Source organism: Streptopelia decaocto (genome assembly GCF_964273445.1).
Source record: "Streptopelia decaocto genome assembly, chromosome: 11".
Classification (NCBI taxonomy): domain Eukaryota; kingdom Metazoa; phylum Chordata; class Aves; order Columbiformes; family Columbidae; genus Streptopelia; species Streptopelia decaocto.
The window spans coordinates 4745013-4770565 of NC_138666.1; the positions used below are offsets into that span (position 1 = coordinate 4745013).

Genomic DNA, 25553 nt, shown 5'->3' on the forward strand with positions numbered 1-25553 from the left:
TCTCAGGTGCTACTGGCAGAGAATGCCTTTTGCTGAATGGTCAGAAACTCAATATATGGGTTCACCCCGCAACCATAAATCCCATTTTCCATTATGCATTATGTTTCCTAATTGGACATAACCTGCTTAACCGCTCACTAGCTGAAGCAGTGCCAGCAAAGCAGTTTACCAGCAAAACTGCAAAGGTAAGAAGCAATGCTTCACTGCAGCTCTGTATGGTTTCTGTTAATTTTTGCAATTTTTTTGAGGAAATGTATTTAGAGGTGACTTCCACCGACTCTCACCACCAGAAGAGATAAGAAACAAAATCAAGTGAGATTTTCAAACTGCATGGGCCTCACAGCCCGTTCAAAAGTTCCCTCATCCATTTCTGATTCAACGTTCGTTAGGACACATTGAGAATTGAGCATTCATTAGATTTCAATGAGGCTTAAGAGTGCAACAGGAATGTGCCAGGACACGTTTGGCTTTAAATGGCTTCCCTGCAGTACCCTTCTAAATGAAAGCTACTAAGCCACCATAAATTACATTAAAATTCTTATGAAAATTATGTGGTTCTTATGCTTTAAGATTTACAGCAGCCCTTGACCTACTGCAGAGCACAGTGATAACTGCAGAATTTTGCAACACAACACGTCATATTTTCACTTGCTTAATTAAGGATAAGTTAAGAGTAATTTGGCATATGTAGTGAAGGCTTTCTTAGCCTTTGTTCTGTTACAGTTTCACGTGGCTGGACACAAATATGAGCTGTCATCACAAACAAAGCAGGAGAGTGCCAAGTGCAGGGCAGTGGAAAAACAGGATCATATTTTCAGAACTGCTATTTATTAAGGCAACTCTTAGAAATGATTGTGGGTCTTTTGCTGATGGGGAAAAGCTAAAAAAGAAGATGTAATTTCAAAGTCAAACCATTAGGGGAAAGTTGTTCACTGTAACTCAAGTGCCATACATAAAAGGATATAAGGGTATCAATACAAAACTACTTGCTTACAAAGAAAGCACCACTCATGTGTGAAGTTCCCGTAACTCTTCTTTCTCTCTTGAGCATTAAGTGCTGCTTCCCATGGCTGATTCACCCAGCGGCCGCGCATACAGCTGCTGCGCTGGGTTGTCAATGGAACTGGATGGGCACAAAAGTTCCTGCTAATGCTTCTCTCTGAACGCCTCAGCCCGGTGCCTTTATAGGAGACTGCTCAGTTCATGGATGGTGAGGTGCAGTTAGCAAAATAGCTTGATATTAGCATAAACCAGAGAACTGTCAAAATTGACTATTTACTATCAAATATCAAAATATTATTAATAAGTACCAAACACTAGCAAAGTATTTCCTTTTCATTAACAGCCCCATTTGGCAACAAGACTCATATCCGGAAAACTTTCATTTAACATTTAGTGGAAAGCCACGACAACCTTTATGCTCAAAAGAACTGTGATGGCTGGACCCACATTTAACAGAAATTGTTCTGTGATGCTTGGCTGGCCAGAACACAGTTCACATTCATGCACAATTGCCAGCCTCCTGTCTTAAAAAGTCATGAGCCAAGCCCCTAGACTAGGAATATCCAGCTTTTTTATTCTGCTTGTATTAACATCTTGAGACTGGCAACATTATGAATGACACAATAAAAAGACTCAATGAACAATGGCCATACTTAAACCAGAATTTCAGACTAAGGCAGCTGCACCAGCGGACCAAGGACCCAGTGCAAGCAAACCCTGAATTTTGTACAATTCCCTGATGTCAATTAGTGAGGATAATTTCTATTGCTGAATCTGCCTGATGATCTCTTACCCCACAGATTAAGGTGACACACCGTGCCTGTTCATGGCAAAGCTTCAGACTGGTTCCAAACCCAAACAAGCCACAAGAATCTTATTCAGAGCTGTGCATGTTCTGCACAGACCCCAGCGGGAGCGACGCTTACGCCAGGCATGGGGGAGCCCGGCATACACAGACCTACAGTCTGCGCAGCCGGAGAGGGATAAGAAGCCCGTGCGGGGTCTGCCGCAAAACCCGTCACCAAAATATTTACTTTAAGGCACTGTGTAGGAGTGTGACCACATATGACCAAAGCAGAATATCATGTCTGTGGCAAAAAAGATAGGTTAAAAAATAACAAAAATACTTAGCCAGGAAAACAATGTTTAAACTTTTTTTTTTTTTTTTAATCTAAAATATATGTGGGGCACTTCAAGATTAAGTCGGATTTTGCTTTTTTCTGCTCTCTGGCATAACTAAACTCTTTCATATATGTAAACAAGGAGAAAATGTAGCCTCTTTCAGCAGTAATAAGTATCTGCCTGTTGCTACCTTAAAATCACAGCAATCACATCTGGTAACTGCCCTTTTCTCATGTTTCCACTAGTTTTCAGACTTCCTCTTGTGGTAGCTTGAGACTGCGCATCTGGATGTTTTAAACATACAAAGGAATTGCTAGAGCAAGCAAAAGAGAAAACGGTGCAGAGAGTCAAGATGTGCAGATAAGCAACTGGTGCACTGTGCAGCTAAAAGAACTGACAGGCAGGCGGGGAAAACCTTTTTCCAAAGAGGAGAGCACCAGTTTAGGCAGAATGAAGACTCACATTGTCTGTGGCTTCGTTTTTAAAGTCCTATTAATCCAAGTATATCTATTGAACAAAACTTTAGCTGCACCGTCACCAATCATTAAGTTTCCTGGAGACAGCACTCCCAAAACAGACAAAGAACTAGCAGTGGTAAGTGTTGGTTTCATCTTTGCTTCAGATTTATATTGTTGTTTCATAAGCAGATGTTTCTTTCTTGTTTCGGCTGAGGAATGTCTGTAGCATTCTCTCCCTAGAGTTTCTGGAAGTGCTAGCTAGCTAACAAAGGTATCAGCTTTCAAAAGTTAAAACCAGAGCCAAGTAATGTTTCCTCTCTTTAAATTTTTAAAGCCAGCAAAGTTGGGGTTTTCGTTTTTTGTTGTTTTTTTTTTTTTTTTTTTTGTAAGTCTGAACATGCAAAATACTTTCATTAAATAATTGCAACTATAATCAAAAGATCGCAATGGTAAGAGGGGAGAAGGGCAAATAAGAGACATGTAATTTTTTTACTTAAGTCAGGTAGGAGTGAGGGCTGTTTAGACTCACTCAATGCACGTCTCACAGCTTTCAGAAGTTTGTTTTCCAGATTGTTTGCCGTGAGTTGCATAAACACAGCTTTAAGGGACAATTATAATCAAAAGCTGGCTTGAGTTTCAGAAGCCATTGTGACTAGTTTTGACTTTGAAAAAAAAAAATCTCATCAGAGGTTTAAAGAAATATTTTTTCCAAATTCAATCTGGAAAAAAAAAAAGGTGGAGGGAGTTTGGATTTCTGTGACATTAGCAAATTATAGCCAAAACTCTACAGCATTTTATTCTAACCTTATTTGATGTTCTGAAGTTTCATAAAAATGACATTATGGGAAAGTCCATTTAAGGGGAGATTGAGATGGATTATCCTTATTTTAGCATGTAAATTATAGACATTTCTCTTCCTCAGCAGTAAGTCCATTTTAAGGAAGAGTGAGATAAATTATTCTTATTTTAGGACACAGAGGTTTGAAAGTTGTCCACTTTTCTTTAGGAGCTGGTGTGCATCTTGGGAAAGCTTGCCAGGCTAGAGAACGTCTGGGGGAGGGTCGCGAGAGAATTTCCAGATGGCAGCTGTGGTGGAAAGTTTAGGAAAAACAGAGAAACTGACCCAAAAAGGGCACTCCTCAGCCTTCAGCAAAACAAATTCACCCAAGGTTTTGCCTTAGCACACCAGCCAGGGGATGGGGGGCAGTGCATGTGGGAGAGGAGAGTGGGGTCCCACATGCCTAATGGTTATTTAACCACTCTTAAATAATCTATTTTCCTGGACACGGTCAGGCTTTTATTCAATAACAGCAATCCACATCTCCCCATACCTCTGTTTATTTCAAACAATCTATTTATTACGTGTACTCAGAGGAAAATTACTAGCATTCTTCTTTGTCTTTCTTGGAGTATTCTTGGGTAATGCTAACTGGCCGCCTTTGCCTCACACTCTCCATCGGAACAGCCCCAACACTGCAGCAGAACACAAATTGCTATGTTGCAGCTGGACCCTGTTTCATTAACGGGCTGGATCAAAATTCCAGATCACCACAGCTCCCTGCTGACTCTGGGGAAACTGAATTTCACAGCCTAGGCCAAGATGTGGTTTACATAGACACTACATTTTCTTCAGGATTCTCTCTCATAGAACAGCTGGTTATGTTCATTTCTCATCTTCAGTAAAATCTCCATTTTAGGAAAAACTGAGAGGGGTTAGCTTTTTATTTAGAATCCTAGCAAGCAAAATTCTTTACCATGCCTCATTTTATATTTTTGGTTGCATATCTTACTCCCAAACCTAAAATAGCAAGAACAGCATCCTGCTTCTTCAGTAAACATCAGTTCTGCTGTACAGTCTGTATTATATCATGGTACCTCACTGGGAGATGGAAACAGAAGCATAAGAAAGTCTATAACCTCATTAAAATGAAAATTGGGATAAGAACAGATCCTCCAAGCTGGCCTGTTTGATTATGTTCTTAATGCATTTCACATAATTCCCAGCAGGCCCCATTAACTATGAGGAGACAGAAGCTTGGTGGTAGCAAAGGTGAAGCCATTCCGTGTCCAGTATTTCCCAGTGCCGCAGTCTCCACTGGAGAAATACCACATCAAAGCTACAAACACGACAAAAAACAGGCATAGTCTGTGCTGAGTCAGTAGGTGGATAGAAGACCCTCTGAAGGAAATGGTGTAACTTCTTGATTAAATCCTTTTTCTGAGTAAGCTGTGAACCATTTCCTATGCTGGTAGCTCAGACTTAGTCAGGGGGTGGTGAAATCCAGGCTTGACCAACTGTAGTCATCAAATATCCTTTGCTATGTTTTGCTGATGTAGTGGTCTTATCCCCAGTCTCCTGGGTGAACTTCAGTCAATTAATTAGATACACAAAGTACGGTTTCCCTCAGGAATACCGCTTGGCACAAGAACTGGAATGTGCAATCACTTTGCCAGGCTTCTTGTAATCCTCAGTTAGAAATAATTCTCTCTGATACAATTTTGGTGTTTTCATACCTTGGATTTGTAGTTAATATTTTCAATAAAATACCTGAAGGATGCTTCTTCCTCTGCTACAGACAGTTTTAATGGAAAGATCAGCAACATGCAATTTTCCTGTCTAACAGCATCACTGGTAAGGGCTCTGGGCCATGCCAAGCACCAGTCTGGGTGGCCCGTGCATCAGTTTGGGTACACCTGCCATTTGGCACAGCTGTAGCATTTTTTTTAGAGCTACGTATAAAATATTGGAAACCCAGACTTGAGTGCAGAGTTCCTGAAATCTTTATGCAAGAGTAGGATTCACTTTACTGGATAACACCTACAACTCCAGATAGTTCAGTCAAGCTATTTAGAACCCATGAATGAAAATAATATCTTCATCGTGATCCATTTATCTACTGCTCAATGAGGATATGGGTTGTCCCCTACTCCAAGCAGCTCACATTTATTCTGCCAGTGAACAATGAACTTAAGGGAAAAAATAATAAATACTAAATTGTTTGTGTGATCCCACTTGTGTATTGCACAGAAAGTGGGGACCACATATAGATAATGAGGACCACAGCTGTTTATCTACAGGTCAGTTTAACATAAATACACAACTTATCAACACACATCTGAAAGACATAGCTGCTTAACTGGAACAATTGCCAGGGAAGAGACTAACCCATTGTTCCTCCAGGACTAGAGACTGCAGAAAACAACAGACAGATTTTATTTACTTTGGTTGGTTGGTTGGTTTTTAACCGCACTACACCTGCTAATTAGGTCATACTGATAAAAAAGGACAGTGGCGGAGACTTAGGTGGGTATTATTTTAGATAAGAAATGAAAATAATGAGATTCCTGCCACCTTTTTGATCCTTTATGACCACGGATTTCTAAGGAGAGAGAATTTTGTGACCTGCTGCCATGGCTGTATCAGAAAGACCAGTCTGGCGATAATCTGTGGGAGCGTTCAATGGACTTTTAAACAGATATTGATTGGCTGCAGTGTCCAGGCAACTGAGATGTTACCAAAGATATTCTTCCTCAGATCTTTGCAATGTTTGACTCAAAAGCAAACACACACAACATTCAAATAGCTCTGTGCAGTTTGAATAAGCAATGGTTTGTTTTTCTCTTCAATTAATGTGGTCTCATTTGTGTGGTTGCTTTGATAACTTGACAAGTTTCTCAATAATCCATAGAGTCTTCCAAGAAAAAAACTGCACAAAATCTAAAACTGTAAGCAGATTTATACATCATAAAGAAACCAAAAAGCATAAACCCATTTTTACTTTGTAGTTCTACATTAAAGCTCTGTGCTCTACTTACTAATAAAGCAATTCATTAAGTAAAGGTGATAGCTAATAGTGGAAATGATTGCTTAATTAGCAATGTTGTGTGATCAAGGATGGTCTGTGTCAATTAAGGAGATTCTGCTGGTCTCTCAGTTACTAATAATAGCAATTTTTAAAAGAAACTTGCAAATTACAGATGGAAAGCTAACATGGAGTTACAGTATTTATTTGTAATGGTTAACTATTTCTTTTATGAGTTTCAAAGTCTTTGTTCTGTGTTTTTTTCCCAAGCAATACCTGAATAAATACTATGGGTGTCCAAAAGACAACTGCAATTTATTTGTCCTGAAAGATACTTTGAAGAAAATGCAAAAATTTTTTGGCCTGCCTGAAACAGGAGATTTGGATCAAAACACTATTGAGACAATGAAGAAACCCCGCTGTGGTAACCCAGATGTAGCCAATTACAACTTCTTTCCAAGAAAGCCAAAATGGGAAAAGAATCATATAACATACAGGTACTGGGTGGTGATGTTGGGTTTTGCTCACATGTAACCACAGTGTTTTTAAGAAGCAATCAACCAAGACACTTAGAAGTGGAGTGGCTGCTAAGAGGTCTAGACAGGAGTTCTTGAATTAGAATCTCTCCTTGGATAACTACCAGATGCTTTAGTAAACACCTCTGAAATTTCAAATTGTAAAATTTCAGGAATAATCACCTAAAGCGCAATTTTATGGTTCCGGCTGAGACTAAAGAAATGTTGGTTTTATCATTTGCTCTGCTACAAGCATGCCAAGGGAAGTGGAGCAGGAGTATCTCACCTGCTCAGCAGGGGCCATGCAGAGGACAAACTCCTCTGCATCCACAGCCATAAAAATGGAGGTCATCAATTAGATTTTAAAATACAACAACCACATTCCAGATATATACAAACACAGTTTATAACAAACCCATTGCAATAGGTTTGGCATGTTTGAATTTCTTACTCCTACTCTGAAGAGTTAGGGGCAAATATAGCTCTCACTGAAGTCAGTAATTTAAAAAAATCTAGAAATAAACTTTTAGCCCCAATGAGAACAAACAGCAGATTTGTCTTCACTGCTTGACTTGGTCTGCTGCTTCCCCACAAGTTATGACCCCCTTGTTGTGTGACTAGCCGAATAAACACTGAAAAAACCTGTGACAGCTCTGGCAGCCCCCACTTACTGACGTCCTTCTTACTCTTCCTCACGCTCCTTAGGTACAAAGTAGTTTCCCTCACTATTCCCAGCCCCAGCAGCAAAGAACTAGAAACTTGTCTTTACATGGAGGTCAGCTTGTTATAATATAATGCACTAAGAAGACCAATTAAAACATACAAAGAAGAAGAAAGCAATGCACTTAAGAGTTTGTCCCTTTCTCATGTCACGCCTGTGGCTCTATCTGACACACTTTTACTGCCCCTTTCCCTATGTATCCCATTGCCAACACAGCCAACACACTGGTAAAGGGTTAGCAATCAGCTGGGGTGAAACAATATACAGCCAACTACAAAGGGGAAGAAGAAGGGCTGGGTTTGACTCTTATTAAACAGCAAAACAATCCACACTTTAAACTTTCAGAACATTATTGAGCTCTTTTTCTGGTAAATACATCTTGCATCTCAAGATGTGCTTTTATGTTCATGTCTAAAGTGACAGACTGACTGGCAAGCTAGGTAGTCTACCAAAACCTAACTCTCAAATGTAATGGAGCAAAAGAACAGAAGGTGTTGTGTTGCCAGCATCTCAACACTGACACAAAACCCTGAATATCTGGTGCAAGGCCCACTGCCATGCAAGCTTTACAGCCTCTGGCTACAGAATTTTATTCATGCTGCTGTGTCAGTTCCAAAGGAAAATAAAGAGTAAGCGCCACACCTGAACACATTTCTGAATCAAAGGCAAGTGTCTAGATCTCAGGTGCAGCAGTGTTACTGCTTAACCGGTTTCACTACTGAGTCCACTCAGAATTTTGATCAGTAAACAAAAGATACTGTTGAGAGAGGGTTTATGTGTTATTTAACTCTTTCTTTTACCTCTAAGGATTATAGGCTATACCCCAGATTTGGATCCTGAGACAGTCGATGATGCCTTTGCTCGAGCCTTTCAAGTCTGGAGTGACGTCACACCGCTGAGATTTAATCGAATAAATGATGGAGAAGCTGACATTATGATTAATTTTGGACGATGGGGTATATTTTTCTATTTTTACATATGTTTTTCATTTTCATTTCATTAATCCTTAGTATTGGAACGATCTACCCTCAATACATAGTACCCGTGAGCCTTTCTGGAAAACCTTGTCCTAGTTTGCACTTGGTTTAAACAAGCTAAGATCTAATTTCACTAAGATATTTTTCTTCTTTCTTATACATGAGAGAGTGAGAAGTATTTATACAATATCCTTATACTATATTTATCTTTCCAAAAGAGAATCACCAGGGGCAACATTTTATTTTTAAATTTACAAAACAGAAATAGAACTGGGAAATATTGGTACAGATCTTCAGATGATGTGAGCTGGCTTCCTGCCATGGAAAAGAATGGAATGCCATCATAATACTGTTTAGTTATAGCTCCGTACTTAGTTTTCCAGCAAGAGAAGTGGAGGTCCTAACATAATGGAGTTTAAAAATGCATTTGTGACTTTCGGTTTTGAGCCTGGAGCTGGTCTCTGTTCCTCAGCATAGCAGAATGCAGGCTTTCAATGCATTCTTTGGTCTTGAGGAACTTAAAAAAATGGATCATAAGCTGAATTATGGTCTGAGTCTAGCTGATGATAGGTGACTTGGTTCATTTTTGTTGTACATGCCTTCTCCATTAATTCTGCTTTCCCCTGAAAGAATGTTTATAGCTTTTCAGTGTAAACCTGGGGCATTTTTAACTTTTTATGTACAGTCACAGAATTTTTAATACTAATGAAGATACTTGTGCAGCCAATCACTTGGGAGGTAGACTTTGGAAGTGATCAGTTCAAAGGCTCTTTGTAAGAGCCTTCATTTCAAGCTGGTTTGCTTTGCTTTAGCTACTGATGAGTCGACCTCAAAAGCTTCAGAGATTCTGTACAGAACTCAAAACTTCAGATCCTCATCCAGGCTGGCTTGGTTCACAAAAAAAAAAAAAAAAAGTCTTACAAAAGCAGAAGTGTTTCTGCTGGTTTCAGTACTTGCTGCTTATAGGCAGCTCAGAAACAGTGGGAGAAGAGCTTCTTCCACATTCATTCGTTCTTATCACTTTACTGCATGTCAGATTCACAGGACATCCACAAGGTTTTTAATTTTTACACTTTTTCTTAAGCAAACTTTAAAATAAGTAGGACTAAAGCATCTAATATATGCCAAAATCTTCTCGTTGACAACTGACATACTAGTCTACTGAAAGGAAAGAACTGAAGCTACTATTAAGAGAGTGACACCAGCATGAAATTAGTGTAACAGAGTACAGAATCAGGCCTGTGTGTTTAGGGCTTCTGTTAAATGGCAAGACATCAGACCAAAAGGCCTGAATTGATGCAACTGGAGATGCTGGCAGCCAGCTTTGATGCACAGGTCAGTGTGGTAGGAAAGCTATGAATACCAGGGTTATGCCCTTGCCAGCCTGCCTTACCCACACACGGTGTACTTCCAAGAAAAGCCTACAGTGTAATAACAGGAAAGCTACTTAACCTGGTGTTGCCCTGTGAGCTGCCCGAGACTCGAGTGCCTGATGTGGAGGGGGAATAGGCTCATTCACAGGACTCAGAGCACTCAGTAAGAGTTTGCTTTCCAGGGGCTCACTGCTGAGACGCTCGGCTGGTTTGCTTTCCTGCATGAAGTAGTTATTATCCTGCACAAAGAGCACAGCAGTCTGAGGGGCAGCAGAAAAGAGCAGCCTGCAAAAAGAAATCCATCTTTACTTTCCAGTCTCTGTGTTGGAGACTGACACAAGTTATCTGGAAATACCTACAATGGTTATTTTGCTGCTCCTACCAGTCTCCATTGAGAAACAGCAGTGTGCAGCCACACATCTAATGTGTATTGCAGTGCTCTGCACTGTCTCCAATTCCTTTCCACAGTACTTACGAGATACAAAATGACATACTGTGACAACTGCAGTACTGACAGTTAATGTTCTTTGTAAGAACTGGCTGCTTCTCTTCTGGTTCAGTCTTGCCAGCACAACCCGTACCAGTAAACCCACTCACTGGACTATTCTGGTGCTGGGACAATACACATGATAATCATCATTCACGTATGGATTCTGACAGAGCTGAGGTCATTAGAAACTGCTCTTTTTTGTCTGCTTCCCCCCGCAGAACACGGTGACGGCTATCCATTCGATGGCAAAGACGGTCTCCTGGCTCATGCCTTTGCACCAGGGCCAGGAATTGGAGGAGACTCCCATTTTGATGATGATGAACTGTGGACTCTTGGAGAGGGGCAAGGTACCAGACTCTTTAATGTTTTGGAACATGTGGCCTGCTGGCCACTATGTTTTAATGCTGTTTCAGGCACTGCACTAAATTTCATTCACTCACATCTCAATAAATGTTAGGGGGTGAAAATTACTGTATACAAACTACAACATCCTCAAGTTCATTTGTAAGAGGCAGACTGGCCAGTGCTTTTCTGCTGACATACCCCTTTTAAGATGACTTAAATTGTGGCTCCAGCTGTACAAAATGGAACAATCCAACAGAATAAGCTTTGTATACTCATGGTCTCTGTCAAAAACAAATGGAATATAAATCCCTCATGCTGATGACTGAAACAAAATTGACATCAAACAGTGGATTAAGAACATCTCCAAGAATCTTTAGCAGGCCATTTGCCACACCCTTTAGAAGAAAATAACTGAAGTATAGATAATACCACCTGAACTGGACAAAAAAGACCAAGTATTAGTAGTCTGGAGCCTCTTTTTTCAGCTTGAACTTTGCCACAATCATACAGTACTCATTACAATTCTTCTACCGTAGTATAATTTGGAAATCTTAGAATAAGAATACAAACTCACGTTTACCTTTCACTTCAAATTCTAGTTTTCTCAGCTGTCCTCCCATTGAAAAAGCAATTGGACTTTATTATCAAAATAGTCAAATTCCTTCTGTTTGGCTTGCTTTTAACTTCAGCACAGCACTGACCGGTGGCTGCACTAACTGGACTGGATCCCTGCCTCAGACTGACAACAGGAGGGAACTGTTTCCCATATTAGTGCAAATGCTGCACAAGCACCCAGTTAATTACTGCTAAAATAAATGCTATGGATAAGTAACTGATGTACACAGTACCATACATTACACAACAGGTACTGTAGACTTAAGACTATACGTGACAAACTGAAACAAATCCCAGGATCTGGATGTGTTTGCATTACCACCCTGTCCCCCATTGCCACAGCAGATCTCATTGATGTCCAATTGGAAATACCAAAGTGGTTTATGAGGCATGAGCCATGTTCGGCTCATGTTCAATTGCTGCCCGGAACCTTTCAAACCATGCTGAACATTTTAGATGTTACCAAAGAAACTAAATTATTAAATGTATTAACAGCATGTTTATAAGTTTGCATTGCCATAGTAACAACAGCATATATATTTTTCTGGGTTGGTTTTAAAGGACTGTTCATTCTAACACTTTGCCATGAGTAATATACATGTAACTCCTTCAAAATTACCAGTTATTTTTTCAGCTATGATCATCTTGCCAATAGAGAGACCAGCAGCATGTTGAATTTCAAAGTGGAAATTCAGGCTGCATTTTTATACTGGTATCCTCCAGGAAAAGGTGTCCAGAAACTGGGTTTGTTTGTTTTTTAATATCAGTTGGTGGCTAATTTCACCACTGCATTTGTTCTCTTTATAGTGGTTAGAGTGAAATATGGAAATGCAGATGGTGAATACTGCAAATTTCCCTTCTGGTTCAATGGCAAGGAATACAACAGCTGCACAGATGCAGGACGCAGCGATGGATTCCTCTGGTGTTCCACAACCAAAGACTTTGATGCAGATGGCAAATACGGCTTTTGTCCCCATGAGTGTAAGTAGATCATTGTTTCTACTGTTTTTTCTCCTGGTAGTCTGTTCCCTACTTATTTGCCCATCCAAGTCTCCTTGTACTTTTTCCATTTCCCTTATGGCAGATTTAGATTTATGGCTGTTTAATATCTCCGCAGTATCTAAGCAGGCAAAACTCCCTAAAGGCTCCCTTGGTGTAGGAGAGTTTGTAACTGATGGTGACCCAGGCCAAGGCCTTTCTCTAAAAGAAGAACACACTGAAGATATGTCTGAAGAAATGTTGGCCCCAGATATCCACCAAAGACTCCACAGGGCGAGTTTCACAATCCAAGACAGACAACTTTCAGAGTAAGGACAGGGCCAAATTTGGAGCCGGAGCACACTGAATGACAGAAACCTCTCCCTAACTTGCAAGCCATTCCATTAACAACTGCATCTCCTTCAAGAGCTGTAACTGACAAAAAATAGCAGTTAAGGATGAAACTCATTAGACCAAACCTCTGAAACTTTGCATACCAATTTCACCAACTGGTGCTCTGAGTCTAGGAGCCCTTTTAGTACAATGTGACACTACTATTGTCACAAATCACCCTTTAAATGACATTATACTGCTGTTCAAAATAAAAAGGATTGAATTTCAAGTGAGTATCCATACTGGTACAAAGCTATTTATATGTTAGCACAGTGCAAATTGCTAGCCAGGAGAGCACTTACGTTTTCAGAATTCAGGTTTTTATTTTTACCGCAGGTCTTGGGACTCTTACTCACAAAGCAGTGCCAACAGCTCACTTTAGATACAGGAATAACACTGTATTTCAGAAATCATAACTCCACGTTAGTGTCTGTACAAAACTTTAGAGGGCCTAGGAAATCTAAGATTGTACCAAACTTCTGACTTTTTGGAACATGCACAGAATCCTCTATTTCATAAGCAATTTATTTCATATTTGGAAACACTCCTTTACAAATTAAACAATTAGTATAATGCTTTCATGTAGCCATAACCTTTAAAAAATATACACATTATTATTATCTTTCAAATGAAGTTATAGCAATATGTTTCCTGTTAAACACTGGGAACTCATATTTATATGCTTGAAAATATTGATGAGTCTACTAGATATAAGATTTCAGATAATTTATTATTATATGAGTGTTAATTTGATTTCTTGTATATCACACAGCAGGAAACCTTCAGAGAAACAATTAAGTATAATTGGCTGTAGCCTACTGTGCTAATTTATCAGCAGAGAGCAAAGCAGAGAGGGTGTGGGGCTTTTAGCCACGGGTTCCATCTCCTGTTTGCCAGCTCCAGTGCTGGCACCTGTACTCACAGACATTCCCAGGACTGCACTTTCCCACATTCACTTTTTTCCCCTTCGTATATAACCGATTGCTCTAAGCTTTTGGCAGGAGGGAGTGTTTAACCCCTATTGTTATCTTATGTCCTGAGCAATGGACCCACTGGGTCACTCAAACTCCTGTCTGCTAGTGCTGTGTCATAACAAATAATAAGGGAGTTATGAATGAGAACGAAACAGAAAACAACAGAGCTTTTGTTGGACTCATGCTAATCCTGCTTGGAGCAATAGTACTAAACTTATTTATAATATTAGGGCTACATTAGTGATGCTTAAGATGCAAAGCTAAAAAAAACAAGACATGTTGGGGTTTTGCCAGACCAAGAATGCACAAGCACAGCCTGACACGGCCCAGACAAGCCTCAACCAGTACTGTACAAACACGTGTGTGCGTTAATATGGATGTGTCAGGTAAGTATGCGCAATCTTTTGAAAGGCCACAGATATGTGTATGCAGAAGAAGTGCAGATATCCTGTCTTCAAAACTTCTCTGCTATCCTATTGTAGCCAAACACTGAAAGAATTCCTGCTTGACAAATTTGGGGAATTTCTCAAGTTCATCGGCAAGACCATACAGTTTCCAATATGAGATTACAAACCTTCTGCATCAGGATGCTAGCTGTTTACACAGATAATCTGTTATAGAACATAGCTGTCTTCTAGCCCTAATGTGATAAAAAATATTCTTAGATTTCCAAAACCCTATTTGCCCATTATAGATCACATCTAGAGCTGTGATCTGTCATGGCGACAGCTATTTAAACAACTGTTGGGGATGAACAAACAAGAGTGTGAACTTCTAACAGACTTCAGTTAATTTAAAAAAAAAAAAGTTATCATTAGTTACATGACTTTCAGAACTAGCTTCTTTAGCCTAACAATTACTTCAGGAGATTATAGGCATGCACATACCCACACAAACATTTTTTCCTAAAACTTTGCCCTATTCTTCCATCCCCACCTTCCCCCCAAGTTAATCCCTCCAGCTGGAAAAGAGCAAAATTTGGCTTATTTCTTCAAAATATTCCAAATGCTCAGATATGGTCAGAACGAAGCCCAGATCATAGGCAGCTGGACAAACTTAGATCCACATATCCTGACTGATACCTTTGTAAAATCCCAGTCATAGAGGACCGAAAATGTAAGCAGTGAAGAACTCTCAGGGAAAATCAGTTCTGGAAGTTGATGTTCCTGGAAATGCTTGTGACGAGGTTTCTGAAATGGAACAGAGGGTTTCACCCTTTTGTTTCTGATGTAATTGTTTCGCAAGATCCTTGTACAGTTATGCACAGATGTTTCTTATTAAATTCAGAGCAGCATTGTTCACTCATTATTCCAAGACACCATTTGCTAAAACCCAGTTAATAAATTCAGATAGGGCAGGATTTACATCACAGAGTCTGTGCTGGGGGCAACACTCCTAGATATTGGTGTTTGTTTCTCACCTGTTTATTTCACTGTAGTTAGTTTCAATTATTCTCCTTATAGAGCCACACTATGGATTTGGAAGCATTTTTAAAGCATAGTACTGCAAGAGATTAGTAATATCCAGGCTGATTCTGCTCTCACATCAGCATAGCTTTACTGGTTTTTAAATTGCTGAGCTCACCACGATGCAGAACAAGAGTCAGGTCCTTTAAGACCCCTTGACAACTAAATAAAGCTTTTGGTTTGTTTTGGGGCAAACTGGACTAGTCTCTGTCTTTAACCTTCATTTATATTAAAATGAAGAATTTTCTAGTTAAGGTAGGGAGGAGGATTTGAAAACTTAATAAACCGCTGTTATTACCATCACATGATGTTACCTCAAGCAAAATGAAAAACTGCATTTTGACTGTGACTCAGACTTCAGCAGTAAGAGACTGACTTTCCATAAGGTTTTGGCAACATAGCCACATTTAAATGAATAAAAAAAGGCTATTAATATAGAGAGTTCGCCAGATCTAGAGCTGGAAGGAGCTCATGTGGTAAATGAGTCATCTAAACAATTCTGTTTAATTTTGCCTTCCAATTCTATCATTTCTTTATAAAAAAATAAAGTCTTTCTCCAATCACAATACCCACAGTCCCAGTTAATTCACGTTTCCTAACTTATTACAGCATCTGAGACAAACACAAACATTTGCAGCTTGCTCTTTTGGGGAGGCACAGTGCGTGTAGCACTTGACAAGTACCTTTGGCCCAGAGACAGGACCCTGTGTGGCTGCTTCCGTGTCCCTGATGCAGAATGATACAGATGAGAAGTTTACAAACTCCTGCCTTTGAGCCAGGCCTGCAAAGTTCCAAGTTCTCTCCTTCGTGGGACTGGAACTGACCCCAGTAACTTACTGGTTCGTGCCTCTCATGCTGTGGCCAATTACTGATTTAAGTTGAAAAAGCAAAATGAATCACCTGTGTCACAATAGCACATTGTCAACAGCCTTCCCAGTCACCCTTCAGACAGAAAAGGTCTTTGGTTTTTATTTATTACTACTCTAAAAAGTGAAGCACGCTCATAAAAAAAAAAAAAAAAGTCTCTTTCCACTGATGTATAAGACTAAGGAAAGGCAAACCCCTTCAAATCCTACACCAAGACAGAGGTTACGACAGCTTTTTGGTCATCAAAAATGATGACAGCGAAGTTAGAAATAACCTGCCAAGCTTTCCCACATACATGTTTAGGTTTGAGCTGTAGCTTTAAACTGGGAGAAGGAGAGGGAGAAAGGTGTCCCCTTGGGAACCTTAAAAAAGGCCAAATCATGCATACTGCACACTGGGAATTCACACAGACGTGTTCCATTCTGAGGCATTGTTCTTAAATCTCAAGAGGAATTAGCATAAGGCTGCATGAAGGATTTTTGGTGTCTGTTCAGTGCAAGGCCAAGCCCATTTTTGCCCTCATGGTTTCCTGTCCCCAGCACATGGCACTCATGGACACTGTCCCACCATTGAGGATTCCCACTGATAGAGCAGCCAGAAGTCACAGACAGACTCACAAGACGTCAGATGCTCCAGGCCAGCTGCATTTTCATGCAACTCAATTTGGAAATACTTTTTTTAAAATAGCAGCATGAGACATTTCTCTAGATATTCCAGAAAGTTTACTAAAATCCTAAACCAGATCTCAGAACACTTGACTCAGTTTAATCTGTACTCTTCCATCCATAAGAGATATTTCTGGTTCTCAGGGCTGAGCTACATGGCCTTGTGTATGTGGATGGACAATAAATAGCCCCTAGAAGACCAATACACTATGTGCAGGAACATTAATGAAACAAAAGACAGGTGAAGCCTCCTGTGTTATGCTTTGTCGGAGGACTCGTATTTGTCCTCTCGTGCTTACCTGCTGAGTGCCTGAGCCCAGCTGCAGGGATCCTCAAAAATGTGAAGCAAAGCCTAGAGGAAAAGCCTCTGCGTGTTCTCTGACTCTACTGTACACTATCATCTTAAAGAAACTGAAAATGTACACAGATGGCCATTAGGAAAAACCCATCTGGCTTGTCCGTGGCTCTGTACAAAGTCTGCCATCCCAGCTAACATTTTTGATGCAAGACAAATGAACCAGCAGAGCATTAAACATGAGTGACCTTCCCAGCATCCACTTTCTAAATGTTGCTTCAAGAAGGGATATTCATTTATGTTATGGGGTAGGCTATAAAGGATATACACTATTCAAACCACGTCCAAGCAGCTTGGTGGAATTTTCTTCATTCCCAGTCAGTCATCCCTTTCTATACATTTGAGGGACTGTAGCACCTCTTGTCTATCTTGCCAAAACACTTCATAGCTGCTGTAAAGTAGAGATTCTAAGTGTGACCTGCACCATGCACAATGGCTGGCTAATCTCTGTCAAGACCTTTGCATGTTACCATAGGCACACTGTGATTCCTTGTTGGTGCTGAGCGTCGCGTACTGATGTTTTTCATTCTCCCTACAGCACTCTTTACCATGGGCGGCAATGGGGAGGGGCAGCCATGCAAATTTCCCTTCAAATTCCAAGGGCAATCCTACGACCAGTGCACAACAGAAGGCAGGACGGACGGTTACCGATGGTGTGGAACCACAGAAGACTACGACAGAGATAAGAAATATGGATTCTGTCCAGAGACTGGTATGAGAAACATTGTTTTCATAACAGAGCCTAATTTGTCATTGCTTTAAGTAAAAAAAGTCTCCTGTTTTGCCCCTTCAGCAGAGCACATACAAGTTGATGAGTTAGGCACAATTTCAGCACAGGTGGCCAAGGAAGTAACTAGAACAGGAGCGATCTGTGCAAATGACACTGCATGCCATAGCACACCACATTTATCGGGGTGCACAAATGTCACTGATCGGCAGGACTCAATGTCTACCACTGCAGGATAATTAAGAATAGATTACAGTTCATTAATGGCCCTGGAAGAGATGTCTCACCCTATGTGACAGAAGAAAGCATGAATAATTTTTTAGCTTAGTACTTACCATTTACACTTGAAAAAAGAAATCTTGTTTGGTATGTTAAGCTTGAGTTAATAGATCTTTTAAGCAATTCAAGAGTGAAATGGTTTAGCCAGGAAAATAGATTTCTGCTTTCTTCAGAGTTTTTCATGCTTTTTGAGTTTTATTACATAAAGTAGGAGGGAAAAAAAAAAATCATTTCTAGCCCTGTGTAGCTTGGCAGGTGTTCAATTCTGGGATGCAGTTTAGAGCAATAACATTTAGACTGCATAAGTCAGCTATGGCAGCTCTAAGACCTCAGGCTGAGGTGCAGCTGCATTCAAACCAACACACACCCTGGTTTGGGAGTCTTTTGAAAATGCACTAACCATATGCAATAGGAATTTGATGTATTGGTATTTGGCTTCCTGTTATTTTTGATATTCAGGTATAACCTTTCGATTTTACCTTAAATATGGGGGGGGGGGGAATCAAATTCATTATAACTTGCTACAGAGTTAGAAAGAGAAAAAAATAAATGCTAGTTCAACAATCAAAAGAGCCAATATACCTAGTATCAATCTATCCAAAGTCCTAGGTAACAGTGTCTATCAACTGAACAAAGAAATATACTTAGTTTAAGGGGTTTTTCAGCATAAAAAGTTACTGCTTGAGGTAGCTGTGATTTAAAAAAAAAATCTGGTTTATTAATTAATAATAATGAATGAGAAATAAAAAATAATAAATAATAAAGGACACAACCAGCTTTGCCTCTGTGTTGCTCTCCTGTACCTTCCCAGAAGACAAACCATAATTTGAATGGAACTGTAAATGCAAGGTAGCAGTGTAAATGAATTCCAGTTAGTTTTATATTATTTTCATATTCTGTTTACGATATCTATTTTAAAGCATAATTCCCCCCTAGAAAACAGTTGTACATGCATATACGAATGCTATTTCTTATATATTACTGCCATATACTACATAGATGACAGCACAGGAAAAAATTACAAGTTTTTGTCTAAATAGTAGTTAAGAAAAGTCATCCATATTTTATAACCTTTTCTTTAGAAACCATATGCTTTGAAACTGTACCCTTCTGTCAGCATAAAACAATTCCTCCATTTATTTTATTTTGATAAGACTCCTCTTCTGGACTTTTTTTTTTACTTCAAAGTAAAAAAGCTTATAATTCAGTGGGACATCTACTAACCAGCTGGATATGCAATAGCCCTGTAGCCCTTTAACCTTTCTGACACTAAACCTGTTTTTGAACTATTTGAGACACACTTTAAAACATCACCAGGAAGGAGGATCAAAATGACCACACAAAGCTACTCGCCACACAACCCTCTTCCACAAACCGCTGGCAACTGCTGCTTTCCCCAGCTGGGAACACGAGTCTGGGGCTCCTTCTTACTCCCACCAAAACTAATGGCAAATTCGTGGCAATACCTAGACTTTTTCCTCTTTTTTCCCCATGTCAGACAATTTTCCTTTCAAACATTACTTCTAATCTTACTCTTCATGTTCTTAAGAGGATTGCAGATTTTCTGCTCGCTTTCTATTTCTAATGCACAGTCTGGGAGAAGATGCATCAGCTTAATCTCACAGAAGGGATTCCCTTCTCACTGTGTTTCTCTGTCATTTTCCACAGCCATGTCAACCGTTGGTGGAAATTCAGAGGGAGCCCCTTGCGTATTCCCCTTCATCTTCCTTGGGAATAAATACGAGTCGTGCACGAGTGCGGGTCGCAATGACGGCAAGCTGTGGTGTGCTTCCACCAGCAGCTATGACGATGACCGCAAATGGGGCTTTTGTCCAGATCAAGGTAACACACTTTGCCAAAGCGATGCAATGGGAACAGCGTGTTGAGCACACCAATAACAGGATCATTTCATTCCCATGCTATTCACTCCTGTCTGGCTATAGTCCTTCTCCACAACCCTTAATCTGAGCAAAAACCCTATGTTTAAATGTGAGACTAATGTCAAAGAGTCAATCACAGAGCCCATCTGCCTGAAATACTCAGATTTTCTAAAATTATAATGATGAAGTATCTTTCCAAAATATATTAAAAAATATAAAAGAAGAAATATTTTTCTCCTCACCAGTTTTTCCTTCGATGGCTAAAACCCACAACTACTGCAGTATTTCATTAGTGCATAAGAACTATACTCTGATATTGGCCAAGTTAGTAATAAATGTTAAATGTAAATTAAGAAATTCGTAACTGATATTGACAAAGACGAAAAACATGTTTAAAAAAAGATACAGTATTAAGTTTTTATGGTCAACATCAGTATTGAAAAGTAATTTGGATAATCTTTACCATGATTTGTAGCATGGGTAAAATTAAATAAAGCAAAAAGCTTTTTACACATTTACAAAAAAGTTTTGGATTCATGTTTTTCTTTTAGAAGGAAAATACCTGACAATTTTCAGAAACTGGACATAATTGATAAATTATGAGAAAAGATTTTTTTTGCCCTAACAATATTTGGTACATCAGTACTGATACATGCTCTGTTCACAGACGCACAGATTTACAAACCTGTTTACCACCTGCATGTCATTTACTGATGAAAAATATTATTTGAGGTCTGGATTGCAAGTTTAATTCTTCTTGCTTAAAAAAAAAAAAAAGTTACACTTCTGTTTTCACAGAAGTATTAAGACTGTGGTCAAAGTCACTTGCATGAGGACAGCAGCAAACATCAACTACAGAAGAGGTTTTAGAATCTCTGTAATGAAATGTCATCTCTGGCAATATGTTGACATGCACCATTGGAGGCTGTACGTGCTAATTATGATGTTTATTATTGGGAGCTTTTTGATGGGTAGCAAGGAAAATAAAATTATGAGACTACGAATAAGCTGTACACTTCCATTGCAATGCAAGTGGCTGATATTGTCTCTGTGTTATTCAGGATACAGTCTCTTCTTGGTTGCTGCCCATGAGTTTGGCCATGCTATGGGATTAGAGCACTCCGAGGACCCAGGAGCTCTTATGGCCCCAATCTACACCTACACCAAGAACTTCCGACTTTCACAGGATGACATTAAAGGGATCCAGGAGCTCTATGGTAAAGTTTTCCCTCACCAGCTGTATTTATCAGAAAAGCGTGCAGTACAGGTTGAAATCTGAGACTCGGAACTTGCAGTAAATAACATATCGCGCAAGATCACAAATGTCAGAAACATCCTCTGTTCCTTTCCCTGCTTTCTTCATATTATTGTCAGGGCTTCTACTTCAAACAAATATAACAATTTAAGGATGAGGAGTCATTAAATTTACTGAACTAACAGGAGCACCAAAACTGCCTTGATAGCCGAACCTTTTGATGATAGTTCCTAATGCCTGTACTGTGACAATGAAATGTCATGCTTTTCTCTAGCTTGAAATACCTGACGTGGGCGTTTTGGGGTGGTTTTGTCTCCCACACTTTGAGCTTCCCAGACTGCAGCTCCCTGTGAGAGGGGAAAGACTTTGTTTCCTGTCCCAGCTTGGAAACGGTTCACATTGCCTTCCCACAACAATTCCAGCTGAACCATCACAATAACATTTCCAGAGAGCACGTGGGAGCTGATATACTTCTGTGTAAATGTATTTGGCAAGCTCCTGAGGAAGGAGTGGGTTTAAGTATTTTTGTGTTAGTACATCTTTAAATTTTATTTTTTTCTCCAGACATACTCTTAGGAAAATACATAGAAATTATTATTAAAATTCCTTCTACATATATATATTTTCTATCTTATAGAGACACAAGTATACTACAGTCAACTAAGGAGTTGAAGAAAATCTATACTATCTGTCTTTCTGTGCTTTTCACTTTTCTAGTGAGATTTCTTCCTAATTGTCAGTTACTAAATTCTACAGTATTCAACACCTTACAAATCGTAATAAGAATATACCAAAATGATTACCACAAAACACCTTTTTATCAAAAATCTGATTTGAATCTTCATTATTACCTTGCCCTTAGCTGCTTTAATTAAGACTGGGAGTTGAAATAAGGGCAAGGGTAAGTGAAATTTCTAAGCTTGCGAAGCATATCTTTGAAAGACTTCAGAATATAACACAGTTCTCTCGAGGCACGCTTCAAAACCTGGGACAAAACTCTTTCTTGGCTCTTTATAACTGATATAATCATTTACAAACTGCTTTCTATATACAGCAAGTATTCAAAACCACCTTTGTTTTCTTCCATCATTATTATCTCAAATCAGCTACACTCACTTTATTTCATGCAGTAAATCGACCTGATATCTAAGAAAAAAAGGCAAATGCCTCATAAGGCAATACAGCAGCAGCCAAATGAGAAAACAAAATAAAACAAACCAGATGGCACATTTTGGTTATTGATGAAGGCAGTGAGATCATACAAATGGCTCAAAATGCATCTTTGTAACTTGCAAAATATTTGCACTTGTAGAAAGAAGAGAAATCCACTTTGATTTATTTCTCTCTTAGTGGAGTGGCAGATAATTTTGAATAGAAGGACTACAAAATGCATTTCTTTTCTTTTTAGAAGGCAGTAAAATTAAAAGAAAAATGTTAATTTTAGTTAATGTTAACATTAGAACCCAGTATAAAGACTTCTGATTTTATAAGTTTCCCCCTTCCAGCACTGCCTCCAAATTTTTCTCCTTCTATAACATGAATGATGACAGTTCATGTTCCCTGTGTTCCCTATGCAGCACTGTATTTCAGTGTAACAGAACATCTCTGTTCACCTTTGCAGAAGTATCGCCCGACGTTGAACCCGGGCCAGGACCAGGGCCAGGCCCACGTCCAACCCTTGGACCTGTCACACCAGAGCTCTGCAAGCACGACATTGTATTTGATGGAGTTGCACAAATTAGAGGAGAAACATTTTTCTTCAAAGATAGGTAAGTGAAATAAACTACTTACCAATGGGCTCAAGTGAAGGAATCTATCAGACCTATTCATCAAAATCCAGAAATTTATTATCAGGCACAAAGCACAATCTCTGCCTTTTCTTCTGTGTGTTCAGAGATAGCAACTCCTAAGGGAAAGTGATGGCAAATTCTGGCTTTACGGTTAAATAATACAGGCTTCTTTGTCATGGGGTACACTGCTGGCTCATGGTCAACCTGGTTTCCATCAGGCCCCCTAGGTCCATCTTCACAAAGCTACTTTCCAGCATGTTAGTTCCCAGTATATGCTGGTATTTGGGGTTGTTCCTCCCCAGGTGCAGGACCTTGAACTGGCCTTTGCTGAACTGTGTAAGGTTCCTGTCCTCCCATTTGTCCTGGGGTCAGGTCCCTTTGGGATGGCAGCACAACCCTCTGGTGTATCAGCCATTCCTCCCAGTGCTGGGCTGTTGCCAAATTGCCGAGGGTGCACTCTGCCCCATTATCAAGATTGTTACTGAAGATGTTAAACAGGCTTCTACCCAGCCCTGACACCTGGCTGTACCACTGGTTACTGGATCCAGCCAGACCTCTTACCACACACCCCACACTCTCGGCCTGGCTGTGCAGCCAGCTTTCAGTCCACCTCCGATCACCTCACCCATACTTGAACAGCAACTCTAGGAGACTCTTATTGGAAACAGGGTCAAAAACCTTTCTGACCTGCTCTCCCCTCATTTACCAAGCCAGTCATTTCATCATAGAAGGTTATCAGGTTGGTCAAGCATGACTTCTCATTTCAGAATCTGACTACTCCCAGCCACCTTCATGTCCAAAAGATTGCCTGTAATTAGAGACAGGTGACATGATTATGCCATAAATTCACCAACTCACAAACTTCTTTGAGAGTCTGGAATTTCCAGCTTCAATGATTATTTTAGGCAGTTTGGTGGTGGTTTTTAGCTTCTGGTTTATGCCCTACACTGGGACTGCGTATGCTATGACAACGACTGGGTTGGTGGTAGTTCTAGCTAAAATCAGAGCAAGGAAATGACAGAAACCCCACCAAAAAAAGCCTGTTATATTATCTGCCCATTTTAGAGACTGAAGCACTAAAATTGACGTTGGTGTCAAACTCTGCTGGCTTCCGAAGAGTCACAGGGGTTTGCTCAAAAGGGTGAAGTAACTGGGAGATGCATCCAAACTTCTAAAGGCTTACACAAACCAGATATGACCTCAAAAAGCTTAAGAGATTTACCCATCTGTAATGTTAATCACAAAATTAGCAAGAGAAGAGATACATTAGTGAGTCTATTGCCTGCCAAAGAAGGATTCATTCCCTATAAAATATTTCTGAATGCTTGCCTTTTGTAGCAAAAACTACAAGGACTGTAATTCAGCAATGGAAATCCCATTACTTTCAGTGGAGCAGAGCTCTGGGGGCTCTACTCTTCCTGATTCCATCCCACAGAGTCTGCCTCTGGGGGAAAGCTTCAAATTTGATTGCAGGAAAATTTCCAATCTCAGCTTGTAAAAACACCCCTCCAAAAAAGTAGTTCATCCAAAGTTAGTAGCAATAATCTCAAATGCCTCTTCCATCATAGTGACACTGTTTAAGCAAATCTTCAGCGTTAGCATAACTTCCATTATGAAGGTCTGGTCTGAAGGAGATCTGTTCCTATCCCATGTTCATAAAGATGCAATTATGGAAATCTGTGAGCAAAATCTTGTGATTAAACTCCGAGTGGTTTAATCCAGGTTGAGTCTAAAATCATTAAATAACAGTATTATGTGACTCACGGCTGTTGTAATAACAAATCAAGGACCCTGGTGATTTGGATAGGCTCCCTGTGTGCCAGGGCTCCAACACAGAAGACACAAAAGGCATTTTTGATGCAAGAGCAGAGACATTCCTGATAAAACGAAGTGGCTGCACAGCTGCAGCTCCCACTGCCTTTGCCAGGGCCTGCATTACCCAGCTGCTCAGCAATGAAGAGCATCTCCTAAGGAGTAGGGGACTTGGAAGCACCATGGGGAGAGACACTAATGCTCTTTTTTCTTGCCATAGATCAAGGCCCAATTTGAAATCATTTATGCTCAGTTACCCTGAACATTCTCCCAAAGCCGTTTAAGATCTGGGCCCATGTATATTCGTTGCATGTACCCAAATCAAGCACTGTCTCCTATCATACAGGAACATACACAAGCATGTGAAGCTGCCACAACTATTACAACTCACCTGTTCATTGCTCCTTGCTAGATGTCACAGCTGAAATTTAAACAGGAGCAGGATCTGACAAACAAGGTTCCCCTCTCAAAACACAATTTAATAGTTATTATTATCTGCCATTGGTTCAAAGTCCATCCACCTTCTCCAGATGTACATTTTCAGCAAGAGTATGTGAAGGGTTTATTACTGTGATGCACAGTTTAACTCTACTCACCGGTTTCTCATAACAAAAAAATCAGGGGCAATTGGGTAATTTTATAGTCTGTGGTATGCAGTAATTCCTTCTGTGCATTTCCTTCTAGTTCCCAT

The 25553-nt window shown here is 39.9% G+C and overlaps 1 protein-coding gene across 1 annotated transcript in view; it reads left to right on the forward strand.

Moving 5' to 3' along the window:
- The first annotated feature begins 2415 nt into the window (after window positions 1-2415).
- MMP2 (matrix metallopeptidase 2) overlaps window positions 2416-25553 on the forward strand; it is a 34104-nt gene continuing 10966 nt past the window's right edge. The window contains exons 1-9 of the mRNA XM_082062381.1: window positions 2416-2718; window positions 6656-6882; window positions 8429-8577; window positions 10680-10808; window positions 12229-12402; window positions 17658-17831; window positions 19794-19967; window positions 21067-21222; window positions 22882-23029. Of these exons, the coding sequence (XP_081918507.1) occupies window positions 2575-2718; window positions 6656-6882; window positions 8429-8577; window positions 10680-10808; window positions 12229-12402; window positions 17658-17831; window positions 19794-19967; window positions 21067-21222; window positions 22882-23029 (1475 nt within the window). The 5' untranslated portion in view covers window positions 2416-2574. The remainder of the gene's footprint in view (window positions 2719-6655; window positions 6883-8428; window positions 8578-10679; window positions 10809-12228; window positions 12403-17657; window positions 17832-19793; window positions 19968-21066; window positions 21223-22881; window positions 23030-25553) is intronic.